A 23,668-nucleotide genomic window follows, 5' to 3' on the forward strand; every position below is an offset into this window, starting at 1 on the left:
ATCAGTTACTGTGGTTTCTCAAAACTGGGGAAGAGTTAATCTTCTATGGTTAAAAGCACCACTACATTCATGACACATATTCATCCAGCAAGTCTGCAGAGCTGAACAATTACGCAAAAGACTTCCTTGGAAGGAAAACTATCTGGACAAACTTCCAACTCCCCAACATCACAGACAGAGATATCCTGTCATACTGATGTTAAAGTCTTCTGGGGAGCAAAACAGGGGATGCCTTCATTAATAATCAAGCTCGAATTAACCACATCTGTACAGAGGGACACTCGACTAATAGATGATTAGGCAAAAGTGCTTACAGGTGTTGACCTAATGCCGTGAACACAACACTAATGGCACAGCACAGACAAGCACAGCTCTCCTTAGAGGACTGCAAATCCCTAATCAACGAGAGTTTACACACTGGATAGAAACTCCTTTTGGATCGCGGAATTTTAATTGTGTTTTTTTTTCTAGAACTTGCTCTGTATCTTGCAACCCGACCATAAAGAGAGCTGCTCTCTTTCTTTACTAGGTTACAGACATGTTTTTCCAACCTCAAGCAGCCAAATTTACCTGGAGAGATGACTCATTAGGTCAGGGAGATGAGTTACACAGGCAATGGCAACACTTTCTGGTATGAGTCAGGGAGAAGAAAATGCTTTACCGTATGGTCTGTAAGAGGAGGCAGCACAATCAGCTTCTCCATGGTATTCATTACCACCCTCCAGAGCTCTTTCAGCACCCGCTTCAACACTGTCTTTTCACACACTGTTGCAAACAGAGTCAGGCTGCAGGGAGAGAGCAGGAACTGAGTAAGTTCAAAGAGTGCAATATGAAATGACAGAGGAGATGTATATGAAAGAACCAGTGCCTTATCCAAAGTTATAATGATTGCTTTAAGGGTCTCCCTTTTTCACAAAGTATAGCTTCTGCTCAGCCTTGGAGTTCTAGCACTAGATACAATGGCCAAAATGGATTGTTGATATTTCTGAACTCAATGATTTCTGTTTCTTGACCTGGGGATTACAGAAGGTATCATCTGGTAATAGGTGGTTGGGAATAATATACATAATCCAAATAAGAGCAGGTACCACCAAACAGGTTTCCCTTAAAAAGATGTATCAGGTTTATAGAGAATACAGGAAAAATTATAAATACAGAATAATAAGTTTTAACTTCAAGCTGTTATTATAAGGATATATGTTGAAAGACGCGCTTGCACCAAACGTGAGTAGAGCCCTTCCCAAATCTTTGTTCGCGAAGCCCAGCCATGATGATGATGTTGAAAGCCTTAAATTAATACTTCCCAGAGTGTTATGCAGAAATTCCTGTACAGCTTCTGATAGCTGTTCAAGACTCCAAATCTTTAACCTCTACAACTCCCCTGAAGCATTACTTGGACTCCTCCACATTTTGTTATGATTGCATTCAACACCAATCAACTGCCATATGTTTGTCTGCTCTAACATAAAGAAGTTCTGCTTTATCTCCCTAGTTTTTCTCCCTTTATTATTGTACAGGCTGTCAAAAAGGCCACAAAGCACTAGAATTTCCTTTGCTGGACTTTGGCATTGACTGTTCACACTAAGAGAGCTACAGAACAGGAACTCTGTGGCCAGTAGCAGGGCACAGGTGACAGCTGGCTCTTCTACAGTGTGTAACATCTTCTCCCAATTTCCCTTCTTCCCACAGCTAGTTAGACAGTAAATGAACAAAAACAAACAGGGACAAGACTGATGCGGGGGGGGATGCAGTAAGCATCAAAAAATACTCTCCTTCTGTAAAGGAGGAAAGAAAATAATCCAGGCTTGGATTATCATAATTAAAATTACTTGCTCCACAGCTGGATGACAAGCCTGAGGAATAACAAGTTCCCAGCGGCACAAAGGAGTCTGGTTTCTCAGGATTCATGAAGGCATGCATGGAAAATGCTTAAATGAGAAAGCTCCTAGATGTAATGACTGCTGCAGAAAGTCACTTAGCACACAGTGACCCAAAGCAAAGATGGGATAATCAACACTAAGAGCAACCAAACCCCCTATATTTTAAACTTGCAAAGCTTCACATCTCTTGAAGCATTTATTATGAAAACTGATGGCCACTCCTTTCAAAATAAAGAACTACTGTGCATCAGCAAGAGATTTAACTTCTGCAATGATTAAAAACTATTTCTCTTTGTAATTCAAGGCTTGGCTGACAAAAATTATGTCCAGTCAGCCCCATTTAGCTGTCCTCGTACAGCTGAATCATGCTGCATGGTATTAATGGCAACAGTTAATGAAAGCAATGGCTCAAGCTTATGCAATCAGATAGTTTAGAAGCTTATTTGCTAGTCAGAACAGAACCGGGTATGACCAGAACACACATGCTTAACACAACTGGGATACTGAGTAGTACGTGTATCAAGTATGTAAGCACTATTTTCAATTTGTTTGCTAATTGGCTAGAGTACAATTCCTATAGGAAAAAAAAGCATAGTTACATAATTTAGAATTTCAGACTTTTCCACTACCTGATCAGTAGCGTGTTTTGCTGATCGCTTTAATTGCCAGAGGTAGAAAAAAGAATTGAGAGTGTGCTCTGGCACAGAATGAGGGCTGAAGAGGCTATCCATGGCTTGTGAAAAGCAGATATGGGAAGAAAAGCTATTAATTCTTCTTGAAAATTTGGAGACCAGACACTCTAAGAACAATACAAGAATACAGAGCTATTTTCCTCTCTGCTCCATTCCTGTTCCAATCCAATGAACTGTATGTTTAGCATATGTTTGAACACTCCCTTACTTTCCATCCAGGAAATCCATCAATGGCCTCAGGACATTATCTGCATCTTGTGCAACTGTGTTTCTGGCATTAGCAGCAGAATTTGCTGTCCCTTTCACCTGACAGAGGATATCAGACATTTGCTTGACGCACTCATCAATACGAGTCTGAAAGCTGAACAGATAGGAGAGAGGCAAAAATAAGATTATCAGTGGCAGAGATACAAGGTAAAATATTGCAAGTTCATAAACCATGCACTCAGTTACTCTTCCTTTATGAGACTTGCTGCTCTTTTCTTTACTGCATTTATTACCAAGGGGCATGTTCTCCTGTTCTTTATGCCCACCACCCACACACAGCTGATCACCTCTGAATACGAGACACAATCACATTTGAGAAGAGTTTGTTCATTCATCTTGCAGAAGGAAATTACCCTTTCCTGATTTCAAGAAACACTGTTATTCTTAGCTCAAAGCACCCTGCTGTATCCTTGCTTTCTCCATTTTTTCTGCAATGACACAATGCATGCACAACTCTGAGCACCCAGGAGTCCATCAGCAGAAATCTGGTTATGACCCATCATAGGCTAAGTATTTAAAATAACAGAGACAGCTTGAAGGCAGGCACCAACTTAAACCAGTTCACTGCCATACAGTCCATGCCAAGTGTCATACTGGGATGTGGGGCTCAGTTGTGCAATGAGCAGTGTCCCTGTAATGAAGTGACACACAAGGCATTAAAGCACAATTACTTTTCCATCTCTTCCTGCTAAGAGGAGGTTCAAAATTAAATAATGCAATGATTAAAAATTATGAATAGATCAGCAGAGCTGACAACAAATCAATTCAGCAAATAAAGGAAAATGCTCTGACATTTAAAAGAACAGTTAGTAACAACAGGCACTACGAGTGACATTTAACTATCCACTAATGGCACAGGGGCTTGAAAACAGGAAGATAAGCCAGTGTTAGGAGCTAGGGTAAAGTTTTAAGAGCAGGGAACTAATCTGGAAGTCAGCTTTACATCTGCATAAACGACCTGAACTTCTGGTGTGCGAGCCACCCAGGACACCCGTGGGTTGGGTGCTACTGTACAACTGCTCTGCCCTGTGGCTCTCACCTTCCTTCTCCATCTGGTCACCTTTACTGCACTGCCACCTCCAGCCTCTCAGTCCCTTTTGCTCACTTCTAGCCTGCCTCTCACTGGAACAATTCCAGAGCTTTCCTTCCGTGAAGCCTCCCACCTTCCCCATTTCTAGCAGAAAGAGGTTTGCAGCAGTCAGTTGTGGCTACACTGTCAGCTTAACCAGAGACTTAAATCACATCAAATGAAAGAGCATACAAAAATTTCCTGTACTGCTGACAGTTCCTGTTCTGCCACAGGCCAATCCCACCCCACAGTTCTCCCAAATACTGCATCAGCTGCTGGGCCCCACTTCAAGATGCTTTAAACCTCCCAGCCAGGGATAAAAAATAACAATGCCTTAAAAGATAAAAAATGAGCTAAAACTGTTACCAATTCTATGAAAAATAATAAATCAGTTACTGTGGCAACAGGTTCACCTGAAAGTGAAGCTTGTGTAGATGTACAGCTTGACAGGAGTCCTTGGCAGCAGCAAGCTAACAAATGACCTCACCTATGCTGTCTGACAGGGCCTGATGCTCGCTAATTCCTGCAGGAATTCCCTTCTTCAATCCTTCAGCCTCCAGGGACAGAACAACAGCTAGCCTTGCATGAATATAAACCCCTCCAAGACTCCTGTTCTCTGTGATATCTCTTCAAGCAGAAAGTACTTCTGTGTCCAGACAAAATCCTCTCTCAGCTCAAAGGTGGTGAGGTTCTCTGGACATGTGCTGCCTTCTCAGCAAATGCAGTTATATCACACAGATGAAGAGGAGTTCAGATCTGCAGCATCAGGTGTTCACAGTGTTGTAGGAGCAACTGCTTACAGACTCTGCACAGAATATTGCAGATATCTGTCTTATCTTCTAAGTTTACATCCTTTAGAAGATTCTGCTTATACAGTAAAACTGCAGCTCTGCTTTTCACTCCCTGCTACTGTTAAGGAATGAACAAAGCATCTTCTGAGCCATCTGATTTGCTAAATCTCTTCCTGGCTCATCTCTCTAAAACACTTCCCAGTAACTATGCTGATACTGGTAATCTCTTTAAATCATATTTGCAAATATTAAGATTGTACCTTAATTGTTTTGTAGCAGCAACACCATGGAGGCAATACTCAGATTAAAAAAAAAAATCACCCTCCTAATTATGATTTCTCACTCACCCTCCATCTAGTTATGAACCTTATTGATTCAATTCAGTTACAGTTTGAGTCTCTCCGTTTCTTGGTACAGCATCCATTACTGGCATTGGGAACTCCTCACTTATCTCCCTGCTTAGCTCTCTGTGCTGAAATCCAAACAGTCATTGACAAATCCCACTATGATTTTTTAGTCATAAATACTGCAAATCTGTAGAACCCAGGAGGCCAAGTTGGTACAATTTGTTTTGCCTTGCCCATATCCAAGCTACACTATGGTTTATGCCTGCATTAATCCTGTTATGGAGCACAATATGAAATGAATGGGGTTTGTAATGAGAAGTGGTTGTTTCTGAAGATCAGTTAGGAGTTCTGCATTTTTAGATTTTCCTTAATTGACATCTTTTATGGTGCACTACAAAATTATTATAAAGCTGAGCACACTTTTATCCTCAGGTAAATGGTAACATGATTTGTAATAAAACTTAATTGCTATCAATTACTCTGGCAATATTTTAGAGAGCTCCTCTCCCTGAAACATTAGAAAACACCATTTGCTGCAGCATTAGAACAAGTCAATCTCAAATTCCAGACCTGTTTCCTTCTTATCCCAATATTCATTTAACAATCAGAAATCAGTCAGCTGTTTCATACATTTAGAGCAGAACGTTTAAACATGAATGTTATTTCATAAACGCTAAGCTGGAAACTGCTTTCTGAGCAGTAAAGGAGCAGGCAATTCTGTTACTGACAAGCACTACTTACAAAAAAAAATAAAAATAAAAAAGAAATCACTCTATGTGAGTCAAATACATTTCACAGTTGAGAGATCTCCATGTTACATTTTCCAAGCAGAGCAATACAGAAGAGAAAGACTTTAAAAATATTTCTCACTTCTTTAGATGGTCTCACTATTTGAAAGGCAATGAATTTAGGACAAAAAGAAAAATATAATGCAGTTCACAGGAGTTTCTCTTCTCTTCTTAACCTGACTGAATGAGATTAGACAAAAGAAAGGAATGCTTCAAGGACAAAGACCTTGTAATACTCACCTGTTACCAAACACTGCACTCAGCTCATCCAAAACATTGTTCAGCTTCACCTGGAGCTCTTTGAGATGGTCACTTGCTTCTGCATCCAACTGTAGATGAAAAAGAGCATTTAGTTTGAACCCAGAGGGCAGTCTGCTGTCCTTTGCAGTGCTTCTCTTCACTGTTCAGGCTATACTTAATAAGCAGGTGAACTATCCCCACTGGACTCTGCCAGCTAGGATGCTCTCCTCCACTGCCTACTGCTGCTACAGAAGCTGTGAAATTATCAACAGATATTTGCCTAAAAAGCAGCAAGTGATTTCCCCAGGCTCCAATACCCTTCAATGCCCTTCCTGAGGTTTGTAAAGTTGAGAAATAAAGTGCACGTGAACTCCCTGTGGCCAAGAGTGTAACTAGGCAGAGAAATCAAGTACTGTGCAGTATCTTCAGCTCATGGGTCATTTCACCCCTCTAAGTTTAGAATGAGACAGGGCTTTTCACACTGGTTTCTATTTACTTGTGTATGATCTTGAAAGAAGCTGTTTCACCTTCCACCCTGCTGCCAAGTATTCCAGCTGAAGACTGACCCAGCCTCTGCTCTCAGAAGGTTGGACCCCAGAGATTTTGAAAATCTGGCCACAATATAATGGCAGCAGCTGTTGTGCACTCATCGCTTTTGGAAAGCATGATCTCAGCTTTAGGTATTGAGCAAATGTATCTCTGCTCTCACATGGAGCCAGACAGCTTTTTGTATGCAAGTGCTCAGAGAAGACTTCAGAAAACAAAAACAAAAATAAAGTGCCCCAAGCACTACATGAATGCTGTCGACACCTTGGCAGGTTCTGTAAGAAAGTACTTCCTCCATTATTATCAGCACAAAGCCACCTGTTTTTACATGGAACAGTGCCCTGTATTCCAGCTGTAGTCATCCCTCCAGCATCAAAAGAACCACTTCTGAGCAACCTACCTGTGTGTACACCTAACAACAAATGATGAAAGCTTTGGGATCACTTGCTCTGAAAAAGTAACTTGTAAAACAGATTTGCCTTTGTATGCAGGCAGGCAAGATGTTTGTAAAATAAAAAAGCTCACAGAAATGTTTGTATTTGGCATTCAGAACTTCAGCTCTTACCCCTTAGGCAGAGCACCTATTTACAGATGTAATGAGCCAGGTACCAGTACAGTGGTATAAATCAGTTTAGATTTTTACAGCATATCCATCTATATAGGATTTGCACACAATGGGAGTTCCCATTTCTAAATTCAGTGCCAAAGCCCTTTTCATGTTTCTCAGCATCTGTCAGAGAAAGCCAAGCCTTAGGGGATTTGGAATCTGATCTGTTCACTTTCCTGTTGTAAGCTGGCATGGAAAATTGACTCTATTACGCATTTGAACCTGTGCTAATGAAACTCCTGGATCAGAATTTTAAAAGTAATTAAACTAAGAACCAACGACCAAGCAAATGATGATTACTTAGGCCTTATAATTTTAAGCATTGCTACCTCTGATTATTTTTCCTTTATTAAAGTGATTTGGTTTTCCTATTATCTTTCTAACACCCTTGCTCTGTGACGGCAGAAGGAAGCTAATGTCATGCCAATCAGCATTCTTTCTAGCCAAGCTTATAGGTAACAAAACAAAAACAGCATCTGGTGGTGGTGGCTTCTCTTGCCCCTACATTAATCCTTCCCTCCCACGGCCCAAAGGCACAATGAGTCACAAGCTGTCTGATTTGCTATCTACAATTAATGGCATAGAACTGTCCCCTGATTTTGGCCATTTCTGACAGACTTGAGGTAGAACCAGTTCAAGACTCATCAAAACATTCCAACTAACTGCTTTTCCAGTTGGAAAAAAAAAAAGCCAGAAGAATTTGGCACAAGACACCTGTTCTTCACAATTTACTTCTTATAAGCTACCAGATGCACAGTCTAGAGGATGTCTGAGGTCAGGATGAACAGCTTATTGCCCTGGTTCATGATTTATTTTCCTGTGAGGTGGCATGGAGTTATCTAAGCTTCCCCTTACTATTGTACTCGTTGACTGCAAACTGATCTTCCTCTTCCTCAGAGCAGAAAACAGCTGATTGCTATCCCAGTACTGAGAAGAGACAGCTGGAACAATGCTTTGCCAAGGGGATGAGCTCCATTATCTGTGGTAAGGAACTCTCATTCCTCCAAAACATCAGCTCACAGCTCTCTGGGTGCATCTGGCAAGACAGCTGCCCAGATTTAACTTAGAGGTGCCCAGCCTCACCCTCAGGAAGCCAAACCCTGGTGGGTAAGCATTCTGGTTCAGTATCTACCAAGTCCCCTGCCATCCTAGAAAAGCTGTTGTCCTCTGAGCAACTGCTACTGTGGAGAAGGAGTCCACATAATACACATTACATAAATGCTTAGGCTGTGGAATGCTTTGGCTTTAGGAATCAAATTTCAGGGAATTACCTGAGGGTGATTTAAGTCCATTAGGAAGGGGCTGGTAGGTATGTACTACTGTTTCACAAACATAAATTACATGTTAGCTACAAAGTAGTGTAGCATGTGGTATAACTGCAAACTATTCTTTGCCAATGTATAATGGCCAGTCTTCCCGAGCGAAGATTTGGGAAAGGTCATTAACCCTTCGAGCCTGCGCAGTGGATTCTTTAGGTGAGACACAGCGTGCGCTGAACTGAGCCCACCCTTTAATCCTGAGGTTCATCTGCCGGGGCCGAGCAAGCTTGGACAGTGGCAGTGAGGGTCTCGGGACATAGGTTTGTTTAGAGTGACCTTCTCTTAGATGGATTGCCACACAGGGCTGACGAGCTCCATCTGCCCGGGGGGCTGGGAATTGAACCCGGGTAGCAGTGGTGAGAGTACAGCACCCTAACCACTAGACCTGTGGTGAAGCACTGATAACAGTGCTCAAATGAACCAGCATTGGTATTGCTGCTGCTGCTCAGCAATGAATTCTAAGCATATCAGCTATCACTGATAGCAGGAATTGCTACTTGGACTGCATGATAAATCTGCCTGGTAAAGCAGAAAGCAGTGTTAGGCAGCTGGGTCACTGCCACATGTCACATCCACACCATTTTTGTGGGAAGCTGGAGCTGAGCAGGCTTATGATCTCCTTTCTGTGGGTGTATCAGAGATAATTCAGAGGAAGAATGAAAAGTTCCTTGTGCAAAAAAAGGGACAGTACCCACAGTGAGGTGGCTTTTGATCTCTGAGCCAGTGTTTCAATTCCAGTCAAATCTGTGTATTTGAGACTAAATGTATGACACTGAAAACTGAGGTTCAAAGAAAGAAAAGCTAACCCTGTACTTAAATTTCAGGGAGGAAATCAGGGCTCTGTTAATTTTCTGTGAAGATTTGGGACGTGGTACTTCAAAGAACCTGGGCCCCAAAGTCTCATTCAAGCCCATTTAGGGCTGAAACCTCAGTTCATCTGAGTGGTGGCATTTACAGCACGGGGTTATCAATTTGAATTTAGGTTGATCTCCTGCTTCTCTCATGCATGAAACAGAAGCCTTGAGTCTAAGAATTTGCTGTGATGGGCTTTCAAGTTTTCCAAGAGATGCCATTAGTTCTTCTTTGGTTTCTACACTCACTGGTGAAGTGCGAGTGACCAGAACTGAAAGGCTTCTCAGTAGCTGGTGTACGTGGACAGACACGGCTCTTGCCTTCTCAAAGGCTGAAGATGTTAATCAATTCACACTGCGAAATCATTGGGTCTGACCTGACCTATCAGCAGGTAAAGAATTACGCCCTGCTAACTTATTTTAGCTTTATGCAAGTTATGGAGTACATCTGACTCCGGTTTGAAGCTGCTGATTTTTGCTCTGCCTCCCTCCACCAGCCCCTGGGAGCACCACTCTGCAGAGGTAACTGTGAGACAGGGAGCTCACCAGGTCCAACCCCCTTTTAGGGACCTGCACTGAATCCAAACAACAGCTGCCAACTTCCCAAATGCTAGGGTGGCCTTAGCTATGGCATGTGGGAAGCTAAAGCAAACAGTGGATACTGCAAATCCTCTGAGAACAGTGCTATTAAATCTTGGCTGTTTCTAAGCCGTCCTGCAATTTGTTATTCAGGTGGCTAACTTAGGATTTAAAATGTGGGCTAACTCTGGCTAAGCATTAAGAGGAGAGTTTCCTGAAGCTTTAATTGTGCAGATTAGCTTGAAACCGAAGGCATGAAAATTGTGTGATGACAATATGTGGCTACTCAGCAGCTATTTCCTTGGGTTTCCCAGGCAGTGCTTGTCTCTGATACTCACCTCACATGCTTGACTTTGGGGGAAAAAAGGTGTAGAAATGTTTTAAACTAGTCTTTCACAGTACATCTAGACTCCAGCAGTATGCAATGCAGTACCACGCCTTTTAATTTCAGTGGCATGAGTTCATTACTCATGAAAAGCTAAGCAAAATAATGGACTGCAGGCTGAACTCTGCTGGAAAACTGCAGAGGTGGGTTGAAAATGCAGAACACATTAGGTTTTATTAGATAATGTATGAATAATTAAATAAATGGGCCAAGTTCAGGCAAACACTAGCACTGAATATATGTAGCCCACTTTAGCACAGAGCTAAATTATTATCTCCATTCTGTGGGTGTACTGGAGATGATTCAGATGAATCAAAGGTTTCAAAAGATGTTCATGTATCCAGTTTTTGTCCAGGACTCACCCCCCAATTCCACTGTTCATTATGCTTTTAATGCTATCTGCCACTCCATAAACACTGCCTTTCCAAAACATGCTTTAGGGATGTCTGAGAATGCTCCTGAGTCACGATGACACTGTTTTGATCCCATGAGATCAACACAGCGCAAAAGGGAAATGCAAGTATTAATTATAATTCCCCAAAATAATTTAAGATACTTTTCTCTGTGTACGCACATATGTATGTGTGTGTGTAAATATATTTGCTTTCAGTTCTCAAGCACAGACCCAAGAGAATCTCTCCACACAGAGCTCTCTAAAGCTTTGCTGTTGTCCTTATTGTTTCTGACTAATAATGTTCACAGATCACATGATGTCAACACATTAAACCAGAGATGCTGGGCAATTTTCCCCCTGTTTTGTACCCTCTGAGCACTACAGTTGAAAAAAAGAATAAGAGAAGTGAAGGGAAAAGGTACCATAACCATTGGGGGCAGGAGGTGGAGAAAGGAGTAAATAAATAGTACTGGGCACTTCTGTTCCATGTTATGCCACTACACTGCAGGGTGAGTATGAATGAGCCCTGTCCCTTACTCCCTTGCTGCAAAAGGGAGTAAGTTATATGGATTTCTGTTAGTGTGGGTTGTGGACCCACTGGAAAAGAGCACTAGGTAGCAGCAATATTTCAAAGCTTTCCAGAGTTGTGCAATGCTACAGCTGTAGCTGGAGATGGATCTGCGAACTGGAAGCAGATGAAGCCACACATAAACTGAAACCAGTCCCCCAGGTCTAGCTGCACACATGGTACACCTGGCATATCTGCCAGAGCAACAATGGAATATTTGGTACCTAGCTCTCAAAAACACTTTTGAGAACACAGAAAGTTGAACAGTTCAAGATCAGGACATACAACTATGCTACTTTCTTACTCCCCCAAGAAAGCAGATCCTTTTTGGATAGAGTAGTCAGGATAATGCTTAGTTTTGTGCAAGCTACTGTGTGAGGTATAGATGAATATAAAAGAGATCTGCCATAGCAAGTAAAAACTGTCCTTTCTGAAGGAGGATAAAACCCACAGATACATTTTCCATAAAGTCCTGTTTTCAAAGCTATTGTCTCACCAATTGTTACCCAGTAGTCAGGTTCTATCTGCATCAGAAAGACTACTCTAACTAGGACAAGACCTTGTTTACTCTAGCAAAACAGAGAACCTGCAGGTTTCAAGTCAAGAAGCAAATGTTCTACATAGTCACCAAGCGGGAAACCCCTGGGGACAGCAAATAATGCAGGCACCTAACACAACACGATTTATTTCTGGTGATCAGCAGCAGCTCCATGAAGGGCAATAAGCGTCATCTGAGAAGAAAAGAAAAAATCACTTCCAAAAACCAGCTTCCTAGCATGTTTGTCACATTTCTTCCTGTGTATTTTATTGCTCATTGTCTGGATTTCTCTCCCCTTTTTTTTTCTTTCGATTCTACAGCATGGGGGAAATAGTGGATTCATTACCTCTGTTTTACTTTACTTACATCTCCCGAGGAAGGTTTTAAAGGGCAGAATGCAGAGAAGAAGTCTAGGAAAAGTAGCCAACAGTTTCAAGAAACACATGTTACTCTCCACTTATTTAATACAGTATCAGGGAATATTTTCAATTTGAACTATAGGGAAACCCTACTTAATGGCTACCACTACAGAAAATAGCAGCTAATTGCTTCCTTAAGGGAAATTAAATGCACAGGCATTAAAATTTTATAAGCCACTTCACAAACATTTCATCACAAGTTTATTTTTTTTCCAAAAATGAGCATTTAGCTACTGCTGCTATTACAGCTGGGACCATATAATGCTAGTTCTTGATGTAGGGCTCAGAAATTAGTATTGTTGAGGTGACATGTGAAAGAATGACAGCAGTTTTCCTTGCCTCATGGGGCAAATCTACTTGTTGAGATTTTTGCCACTTCATAGAATTCTGCCGCTGAGCACAAGAAAGATTTGGAAAAGCAATACAGGCAAAAACTAAGCTGTCCATCAGCAAAGCTGACTCTCCTCCTGGTATACAGGTCATAGCACAGGCTCTATCACAACACAACCAAAGTAAATGCACTTGAAAATAATTTTTTCCTAACATCAGCATCAGCAGGCTTTTCTTCATCTTCCTGAATCTTGAAAAGCAGTGAAAAAAGAAGAGAAAAAAAAGATACATAGATTATATAAGAACAGAAATAGTGATCTGGGGGAATAAAACATTATTTCTGTAAAAATGAACATCTCATGAAAAATAGACACATCTGAGTATCCCTCAAAACATGAGTACAGAACCCTTATTTGCAAGTCTCTAATGTACTAGATTTTGAACATCTCATGCTAAAGGTACTGTGCCACAACTGTATGCCATATAAAATGATTCAACTGTCAACAGTTCTAAGACTTCTCTGTCTTCAGAGTTGAGAAACCACCAGCCATGTCCACATCCAGCTCACATGAGCATGACATGCAACCTTCTCTTTCCTTCTCCATGCTATTCCGTGCTTCAAAATATTTGCTCCTGCTTTTTATGACAGATATAGTTGAAAAGTCTTTAGCTACTGCTGTCTCCTCACACAGTGCCAGCTGCCACAAGGCTCTTCTCATGACTGCAGGCCTCAAGAACCATTCTGATGCACATACCCTAGTAACAACAGTGCAGCAGGAATGAGCAACACAGTCTCTGAGCTCTCTTACCTCTTTACCACCCATGGCTTCAAACATCTTCTCTAGCTGCACCCGCAGCTGTTGGACGTTATTCATCAGGATGCAGGGCTGCAGGGACAAAAGCAAGTACCTGTTACTGTTCAGGATGCCAACACATTGTCACCAGTGAGAGACCTTGTGCCTCAATACCCTTCCCCAAGTACCACCAGATCAGAGAGTCAAACAGGAGGTAGGGCATGCACAGATTTCAGCACTCAAACATTAAAAAAAAAAAACCCAAGTCGTTTTTTCTTCAGCTTGAAATGGGATGGTCAGTTCCAGAACACCCAGACAGGAGATCTCTGCAAAGTACCAGATCAACAGAGCAATCTGTGCCCACTTGTTTTTTCAATCACCTCTGTAACACACAACTCAGGCAGTGTGGAAGTTAATTTCAAGGCGACCTGACAGCCTCCAAGCCCTGCAGATCATCTTCAGGACCTGCTTTTATTCCAGGGCCAAGCCACAATTCAATCTGCAAAAGCATATGAATGATGATAACAATACTGAAAATATTTACAACATCACTATGGCCAGGTACAATGTGAAATTGGTTTCATCAGGACAATTATGTGATTCTCCAGAGCAAAAGAGAAGCTCAGCACAACTCACCAGTTTCTCCTTGGAACAGTAGGACTCAAAGCTCTTGGATAGTATGTCAGCATACTGCATCAGCACTTTCCCAATAGTCTGTGAAGACAAGATGTGAGCACTGTTACTTGTCCCCTACCACTGCTGAAGAACTCCAGGAAATGAAACAAAAAAAACATTACACTGTTTTACATCCCACTAAGGCAAGATTAACATCTGGACGTTGAGGGTATTACCTTAGCAAACCTCCTATTATAATGAGCAACAATGACAGGGTCTGGGCACTCCAGCTTCTTAATGATCTCAAAGCTCTGATTGAGCTGGGTGAAGACGTCCACCACTGAGCAAGAGAACAGAGCATGCTCGGACGTTTGCTGGAACTAAAACAGAAGTACAAAGAGTCACTGTCAAGCAGAAAGATCTGAAACACACTCATTTCATGGGTGTTTCCATCATCTGTGGCACTGAAGGCAGGACAAATTTATCAAAACCTACATCTTCCTCTGAATTAGTAAAAAAAAACTCTCCAAAAGGCCTAGAGATGCTAAATAGCCAGTTCAGTTGGGTTGTAAGTTTACCGTCCTTTACCAGTGATGACATGACGAGCACCAGGGAAGTGCTGCATGATGCTGAGACCCTTGATGAAATGCATGGTCTGTCAGTTAATGAGGAAGAAAGGAGAGAGTAAAGAGCTCTTTTTAATTTTTTTTTTTTTTTTTAAATTTAGATATTGAACAGAATGTTTCCATTAGTATCACAAACTACAGTCCCTGAATAAACAAGAAAGCTCTTCTCTCCATAGGGAATACTCAGCAAATTAAGAATAAGATTGGTCTGTCAGTGGATTAAGGTCACATTCTCACTGCATGACTAAGTACATGCAAAGTGCCTCAATTTTCAATTTCAATTACCTCTTCCAAACAGAGAGAGCACCAAGCCACTGGCTGACAGATTAACAGCAGCAGAACAGACATAAATGAATGATATGTACCTTGCTATTAAAAAGCTCTCTGTGACCTGTAAAGTCCTAAAATAAATGAGTTTCCCAGTTGTCTGGCAAGCAGAAAGGGCCACATCCTCCATTTGTACGACAGCTGAATTTGCAGTGTTTTATTTGGTTCTGTGCACTGAATGATGTAGGACCAAGTGTTTCACTCAGTGTGACCTACATACCCCATCTTTTTTATCTCTCTCCAGAGCACCATGCAGGAATTCTAAGGAAACATCTTCATTTTCATCCAGCCACTGCATCACAAATTGCTCAAACCACCTGTGGGAGGGTCAGGAAAGACAGCAAGTTACAGCAGGAAATAGAGCACTCCAACTAGACTCTGACAGTGCTGCAGTTCCAGCAAGCCTTGTGAAAGCTTGCCACTGTTAGATGTCTGAACACTGCTGTCTGTGCATGTAGTCCAAGTTCCCAAATATACTCGTACCTGTCCTGAAGCACCAGTGAGCAGGGCCTGTACCATGACTTGGGCTGGACCAGAAGGACACAGCCCAGCTCAGCCTCTGCAGACTGCTGGTCCTGAGTTGTTTTTGTCCTTCTCCCTATCTTTTCTCCTCTTGGTACCTTCCCTTTTTTCCCCCTTGAGAACCACATTTAACTTTGCATCATCTCAAAGCACTTTGTTGTTTCTTTCCCTTTCATTCAAGTGCCAGATAGCACAAGGGAGACCTCCACACCCACTATCTCTGCATGCCAAAGGGCACCTGTCCTGCTGCCCACTTGGATGTACCAGCTTTCATGTGAGAGCTGCAAACAAGTATAAAGGGAGGAAAAGAAGCACCTGTTTCCCAGGGCCCTTAAGTCACTTCATCTGGAGATACAGATATCTTCTTGGAAGACCAGAAAGAGGAATCAAGGCTGGAAGTTTTCTCCACTTTAATCCTGCTCTCCCTTTCCCTGAGGCTCCCTTAGAATACTCTCCCATTTCCATGGGCTGCTGATCTCACTGTGAAGATGCCTGAATAAGATCAACCTCTGGTGACATCTGCTAGGGCTTGCCAGCCTGTCAGCAGCTCTTCATCGTTTTCTTATGAAGAAGCACAAACTTAGTTCATATTGAGTACTGGACCAACTGCGTTGGTGCAAGACCTCCAAAATAGTGAGTTCCAAGAACAAGGACAGCAAAGTTTGTCTCTGTTGTTCCCCTTCACTTTGGAGGATAAGCTAAGTGGTAGAGCAGAATTTAAGAAGCTGCTGAAACAGCCATTGCTGAATCTGACACATGAGAGGTGTCTCACATGAACTGGTGTCTGGGATTACCTCTTGCACTGAAAGGCTTCTACATGATCCCACCTTGTCCAAATAGTCAAGGTGAGAGGCAGCTTCAGTGATGGGATCTTACAGCTGTTCTCTGTCCCTCTGTTCTCTGTTCTGTGGGACATATTCACACAGTATAAAAGGGGGTGGGTGTGTTTTTGTTGTCTGTGTTTAAGCAATAAGATAGCACTTACAGCCTTATTTAAATGTCTGTCTAGAATTTGTTGCATGCAAGTGCCAACAAAGCACAGCTGAAGCAAATCTTAATTTCAAATATTACTAAACAGCATTCACAAATAAAAGAAAAAAGTGCCCATGTGTGATTTAGTCCATACAAAAGATTATTATATGAGCTTCAGAGAGTACAGCCTCCTCTAAACAGGCAGCTGCGTTCATAGAGATTGTGCTAATTATGGGCTGAGTTTGCAAAGAACATGAAAGCATGTGCCAGACATGAGAGGGAGATCAAGAGCAAATTCACAGGCAGAGCACACTAGATAGCCTTAAATACTCTCTAAACTTTGAAATATAAAGCACATCAATGCTAATATTGGAAATTGTAACTGACACAGTGTTAAAATGCCAACAGAAACCTATCTATGCAGCCCTATTTATTACAGACAGCAACAGTGGAATACTGTCACAGACATATGGACTTCCTGTATTCTGGAAAAATTCCTTTTGAATGGCACTTCAGGCTCCTAAAAGTCAGCATATGTTGAAGTCTGCTGCAAGTTTCTCAAGCTTTCAACATTTTCTTTTAAACTGCAATAGTGTATTTTAAACAACTAGAGCCTTAGAAGGGAACTCAGGCATTTTACAAGGAAGTAACTATACATCTTCCACCTGTTTCACAGTTCCCAGGCTGTGAGTTGCTGACTGCTTCACATGTCACAGGTCAACCTGCAGGGAGGATTACTTGTTGGTGCCAGAAGCCACAGTTTTCACTCTGAGAAGCAGAGCAACTTCCTGATTATCATTCACCCTTAGTTATGGCACCACATTCACAAGAAAGAGCCATTTGCTGTTGAGAACAGTCACTGCCCATTTTTATGGCTACCATATGTTGATGTACAAAATCAAGTGCATAGGTATTTTACTGTCTTGCCAAATTGTCTAAACAAAGGTGGCAACAAAAAAGGTGCTGTTGGGTGGGTGGGGATGGTACATTTGCTTCCCCCTCATTAAAAAAAGTACTGCCTTCAGGAAAAGGTTTAGTATGAATGTTAAATGAATCACTTAGGGTCAGGTCAGGACATTCTGTAGGTACATTTGCAAAGCCAGCCTCAACTTTGCCCTTTATTGGCTGGCAGGAAAACACATGAGATGCAAATAATTCATAAATACTTCCAGTCCATGTGCATATTCAGGACCAAAACATACTTTGAACTGTAACACAAACCTAGAGCTATCTTAGGCCAAGTACCCCTTACAGTGCTCTACTGTCAGGTCTTGGGCTGCTGAGCAAGTGAGGGGGGACTGCAAAGGCAACATATCCAGAACCATATTCAAAATTATCTAGCACAAAACCAAATAAAAATAATCTGACTTCATGCAGAAATAACTTCAAAATTTATATGGCAAATATCTTCTCCCTTGTCTGCTTCAATTATTGATCTAGACGCAAACGCTGTAATGACTCACGCACCAGCACACAAGGCAGTAGCTCACAGTGCTACTTCAGAGACATTTTGTGCTCACTGGGGTCAGCACTGACTCCAGACAGCACAGCCAACCCCTCTAAACAAGGTATGTACGGAATATGCTTCAGTCCTGCCTGCTGGGAAAGGGAGCAGCACTTTGGGACTAAATGGAAGTTTACCTCTGCTGGCTGCACAACAGAGGGGTAACACAAAACACTGCCATTTCAGCTTGGCCATGAGCATGGCTCCTGCAGTGTCACACTTCACAGGTGAATTCATCTTGTTCATTTGCTGTGGGTATCCAGTGAACAATCTCTGGGTCTTGGCAAGTGCTGAGGCAAGAAGGCAGGCAGAGTTCCAAAGAGTAGAAGAATAAATACTGTGTTTGATGAAGAGAGCTGGGATAAGTCAACAGGATCTCAAGGAAGGAATACCTTCCCTCACCAGAGAGAGGGCAGCTACAATGTTAGCTGCATGCTAACACTAGTATTAAAACAAAACACAGAAGACTTATTTTACACATCTAAAAAGCTAGGTTAGCTGGCAGCTAAAAGCTGAAGAGAGGGAGTTTTGAAGATTCACTCCCAGATACGTAGCTATTTCCGTTTCAGAAACTGCTGCTGAATTTCAGAAAATAAAGGGAGTATAAAAACTTCAGCTTCAATTCTTTCGAGCCTTCACTTTGTTCAATTATATCTCAAGGCTATCAGAAACATGGTTTCTCATAGTTTCAACCTGAAAAGCGAGTTTGTGGATAACCTCTTGTCTGACAAGAAGTCAGACAACCCAACTGTTGTCTGGACAGCAGCAATTTAGTTTCACCTAAAGAGTTTACTGATGTGCAAACCTGATGTGTAGACTCCTTTGTTTAAGGAAGTTTCAAGACTGAAAGTACTAGTGATGAAGCAAATCAAAGGACAAGAGCAAGTAGCTGTGATTGATATTAAGGGGATATTTCGTGACAGGTGAAGGTTATGGTTGAAATAAACATCACCTATGTGTGACAATGTGCCTATTGTTCTAAAATAAAAGAGTGAAGTAACAAAGCCATTGGCCGCAAATGCACATGAGCACTGAAGCTCTACCACAAAGGGCAGCAAAGCAGAACAGACTGCAGAAGTCTGCAGAACAAAACTGAGCATCATTATCCTGATTACACAGGAGAAAAAGAGAGATTAAGAATGTCTGATGGCTTGCCTGAGATTGCCCAGACTCAGAGGCACAGCAAAGAGAACAAGGCTTCTGAGACTGCCATTCCAGCACCCTGTTCACTGGGTTTATGCCTCTTGCTGACCTGATTTAATCAAGGCCCACAGCCCACAGACGAGCAATTATGCCAATTGCCTCACGTCTTATTAGTATGCAGCTGGCACCAGGCTTGAGGGACCGCATGCACAACAGGATGGGAGGAGAATTCAAAGTGCCAAACTGGAAACAGAGTCCAGGCACGATGTGTTTTTCAAGGGGGACAAGTGCAAAGTGCTGCATTTGGACAGAAGTGAACAGTCATGTACAGGATGGGAACAGCAGCGTGGTAGGACACAATGCTGAGGGTGCCTGTGGGCTGGCCTGTGGCCCACTGGAAGCACCACGAATCAACAATAATTCTGAATAAAAGAAAAAAGAAAGGGTTGCTGTCAACCCAGAGAGCAGCAGCACTGTCTGCAAGGCAATGCAAGGCAAGGTCTAGATGAAACATCGATATTTAAGGCTGGGTATTGTATGTTCAGACACAGACCAGCTGGAAAGAGGTGAGTAAACCTCCCTTACAAGGAAAACTGGGAAGAAACAAGAACCAGCACAAGACTGGGAAGAGACACGAGCAGAGCATTTTAGTCTTATAAAGCAGGAACAATTTATTCTCCATGCCCAGCCTATAACAAGCTCAAATCAAAACAAGAAAGATTGAGGGAGAAAAAGGAAAGTGTGTTAAACCCCCCAAAACCAACGGAGGGGTAACAGTGAAGCACAGGAAAAAAGGAGATGTGGTGCAACCATCACTGAAAGCCTCTGAAAACCAGTTAAAACACTGGTCAGACCCAAGATACCTGCTCTTGCCTGAGGCAAGGAACTCTAGCTACAGCATTATCTCTGGGTTGCTCCCTTTTGGGCTCATACACCTTCTCCAGGTCTGAAATCTACTGTTCCTCGTTTAAAGTTAAATAAAAGTTACAAACAACTGCTTCGAGCTCAAGAGGAACAGCTTATCTGATATTTCCAGGTAAACCACCCAGTCTTTCTAAAAAAGAGAAAACATTATCTTACAAATCCTGTAGTGTGCACATAGGACATCCGTAAATGCAGACATACAGTATAAACACATAAACCTGTACCTACAAACACAAGAATGTAAGCCTACATCTGCTGTTCAAGAACTGACCAAAGCCCACACTGCGGGCACAGACTGACTTAAGAGACTGTCCATGCCATTGCTAAAGCTTTAGAAATGTTGGGAGATATTGTACAATAAGGGACTGAGTTGGGTTGGGGCAGTGGCACAGAACACCACAGGGGACAAACACGCACATAAAAAAGCACAGAACATCAGGAGTGAGGAAATGCTGCTATCGTGAAGGCAGCCACAGGAGAACCAAATGATCCCCCTACCCTCAAGGTAACACAAGGAGACAGATAGTGGGGATTTACTAAAGGACACATAATACACTCACGCTGGATATTCAGGCACTTTTCCCTGGAAGGCAGGCAGATCACGAACATATTCATTGTACAGCCACTTCACTTTGAAGTGTAAATTCATATAGTCCGCACTTTTACACAGTCTGTGTTTCTCATGCTCTGTAAGGAAGGAAAAATAAGCAGTTAAGTCTGAATTTACCACTGTCATTGCCATCAGGCACAGGAAGGTTTTATAAAGCGCATCTGCACTATGCAATGTTTTGAGTATGAAGCATCTATAAAGACACAAAATCTTCACAGCACAGAATTTTGGCAGCAAGCAGGGGTTCTTGGAGGTTGACCATTGGGGCTCTGGAGTTTATTTCTGTAGCTCTAATTAATACTTCCATTTGCTGAAGATTTTTTTGGTTGTCAAAGCAATAAAAACAGAGGAATCTCTTATGGCCTTTTCATTTAACATATCACAGTCGAGATTCCATCTTTGCAGAGGAAAAATCAAGGCAAGTGAATCTGTTCATTCTTAGATACAAACAAAAGCAATACCAACATGTTACACTACATCCTGTAGGAGACAAGAGCAGAAAGCACCAAGAGTTTGACAGTATGAGTCACAACCAAGTCCAAACGAGCTACACAGGAGGTGGAGCCTTCCCTGATCCCCGGTTTGGAGAAATTAATGATACTTCTTTTCCAGAAGGCAGTGTCTGCTGTTGAGCCTCTTCCTCCCTCCAGGTTTCCTAATGTTTTTGTACCCAGACAATGTTGGAACTATTACAATTACACAGTTCTTCCCTGTGTAATGCACATACCTCCACAACATGACCCTTCCCACACACCTACACTGCTGAAGCACAGGCCATACTCAGACCTACATTTTAACTCCCTAGATCACAGCTTCCCTTACTTAACACGAGGAATGTATTCACCATGTCTTCACTCTCAAGGCCCTTCACAGCCTACGTCCACACTACCATCTTTCAGCAATTGACTCCCACCTCTGATCAGCCCACAATCCCTGTTTTTAAACTACTTGTTAAGTTCTCCCAAGCGCTTTCTCCCAAGCCACCCCTCATGTGCTTACACAGGCAGCTCCTTGTACTGCGCTGCTTTTCTTCAAAATCTCCCTTGAAAAGATTAAAATTAATTCCTTTTTCATGATGCTACGAGGACTCAGCAGCTGGCTTTTGTCTGTATTGTGACCCTGCGTTATCAGGTGATCAATTCTGCACCGCTGCTACCCAGTGCTGCCCGTCCATATCCATCTCTTTCGCTTGCCAGGCCTCACAGCAGGAATACACTTTGTGCCAAGCTTCTTTGTTCACTCTAGCACCACGGCAAGCTGCTAGTCCATGTCTGCAGTGTGAGATATTATACTAAGACACACATGATTTTAGCTCAGGCTCAGGTTTATATCCTTAGAATTTGAGTTTAGACTCTTCTTCCTATCTTACATGTGGGTACCTCCTTCCTGACGTAAGATTCAGCTATGTTGAAAAGAGGAAGTCTTTTTCTTAACTTTGAATAGCTTTAATCTAGGACTTCAGTACAGGTATCCAGTAGCTGGGTAGATCTGTGCACATGTGAGCAATACATGCTACAGATACTCATAAGTGGAAGATACATCTTCATGATGCAAAATGGCTGTAGTTTTCTAATCAGTTACCTGACAGACAAGCTTATCTTACATCATTATCATCATCTATTTTCATGTAAATGTGAATTCTTGCAACTAATTCAAAACACTGAGAAACTTCTGTATCTCTATTGAAGCTTCATCAACCTGCACAAGAAGGTCCACATCAAGTATGAATTATGCAACTGAAAACACAAAATCCAGAGAAATTTTCATTCAGAATTTTTCCATAAGCCTTGGCAACTGCCAAGCAGTGGAATGCCCAGTATCTGAGAGACACAGTCCCCAGGAGTAATGGTTCAATGGACAAATTACATATACTATGGTCCATTTCCCTCCAAAGTGAATTTGCTTGTATTGGAGCTGTGGAAAGTCCATTCCTGTTTTATATTAATAATCTTGTATCTTTCTTCAGCACTTAGGAGTACACTCAGTGTCTGAACTGCTGACATCCCTCAAGCAACTGCAGAAGAAAATACAAACTCTCTCCACAGATCTGGAAGCAAACAGAGCAATAACTGTGCCTGCTTCGCTCCCTGTGACTGAGGAAACCAACGGACAATTATAACTTCATTAACTTGGACAGGCGCTGCCTCCAGCTGCTGTTTCTGCATGGGAAAGGTGCTGTTCCTGCAAAGGAGAGGTCTGACTTGGACACAAAAAGGACTTAAATCAGACCTAGTTCCTCAAAATTAAGCAATGCACTAAAAGCAAGCAATTCAAGCCTTTTTTTGTTTTTAGAATGTTTAAAACACTTCTAAGTTGCAGAAGACGAAGATGCAAAGCAGCCACAGAAGCTAAGCCCAAGGACTGCTACTAGGACTACCTGGCCATCTAAGTGCTAAAGGAGACACTTGACACTAAGGGCATAAACTACAGGAAAGTAAAAGAAAGAAGGAGAGGTCTTACCACCATAAAAGAGAACTTTACGTATGCGAAAGAGAGGTGGGGCTTGTGACAGAGAAAAGACAAAAGTGAACTATAACAGCTCAAACATTCTGGAGGACAAAGCCAACAAAGACCCAAAACCCCCTCATTCCCAACAGCTCACACCATCTGCCTTCCCTCCTTCAGTGGACCCTGCACAGTTTTGATAAGCTGCTTCCTTTATAAGGTGAAATGTTTAAGACTACCTGAAGGTGACATGGAAGCACATCAGTCAGAGGCATACATTGAAAGCCCATTTTAGAAAAGGTAAAGTGAAGGTCCTGGGAGCCATCAGTCTTAGAACATTTCTGTGCTGCTTTATAACCTGCTGGCTTTTAAAGAGCTTAGTGGCAGCAGCAGCAGAACAGCACAGAGATATTGTACAGCAACTACTGTGTTTTATCCTGAAAAGACCACAGAGTTCTGTAAGTCTCACACATTTCCTCACCAGATTTCATCTGCAAACAGCCTCCAATGGAGAAAAGCTTTTAGGGTCACCAAGGCCATATTATTAAGGCATTAATAGGGAACTGTTCCCTAGCA

General features: G+C 42.1%; 1 protein-coding gene across 8 annotated transcripts in view; it reads right to left on the reverse strand.

Annotated features, from left to right (window-relative positions):
* Positions 1-23,668, reverse strand: part of UNC13B (unc-13 homolog B) — a 208,782-nt gene that overhangs the window by 21,307 nt on the left and 163,807 nt on the right. For all 8 annotated transcript variants that reach the window (XM_017819075.1, XM_017819074.1, XM_017819069.1 and 5 more), the window contains 8 exons: positions 20,598-20,724; positions 15,193-15,289; positions 14,256-14,399; positions 14,041-14,118; positions 13,420-13,497; positions 6,075-6,163; positions 2,781-2,933; positions 662-785 (listed from right to left, as the gene is read on the reverse strand). In XM_017819075.1, coding sequence (XP_017674564.1) covers positions 662-785; positions 2,781-2,933; positions 6,075-6,163; positions 13,420-13,497; positions 14,041-14,118; positions 14,256-14,399; positions 15,193-15,289; positions 20,598-20,724 — 890 coding nt within the window. The remainder of the gene's footprint in view (positions 1-661; positions 786-2,780; positions 2,934-6,074; positions 6,164-13,419; positions 13,498-14,040; positions 14,119-14,255; positions 14,400-15,192; positions 15,290-20,597; positions 20,725-23,668) is intronic.

The sequence above is a fragment of the Lepidothrix coronata genome, unplaced genomic scaffold (genome assembly GCF_001604755.1).
Source record: "Lepidothrix coronata isolate B3197 unplaced genomic scaffold, Lepidothrix_coronata-1.0 Scaffold72, whole genome shotgun sequence".
NCBI lineage: Eukaryota > Metazoa > Chordata > Aves > Passeriformes > Pipridae > Lepidothrix > Lepidothrix coronata.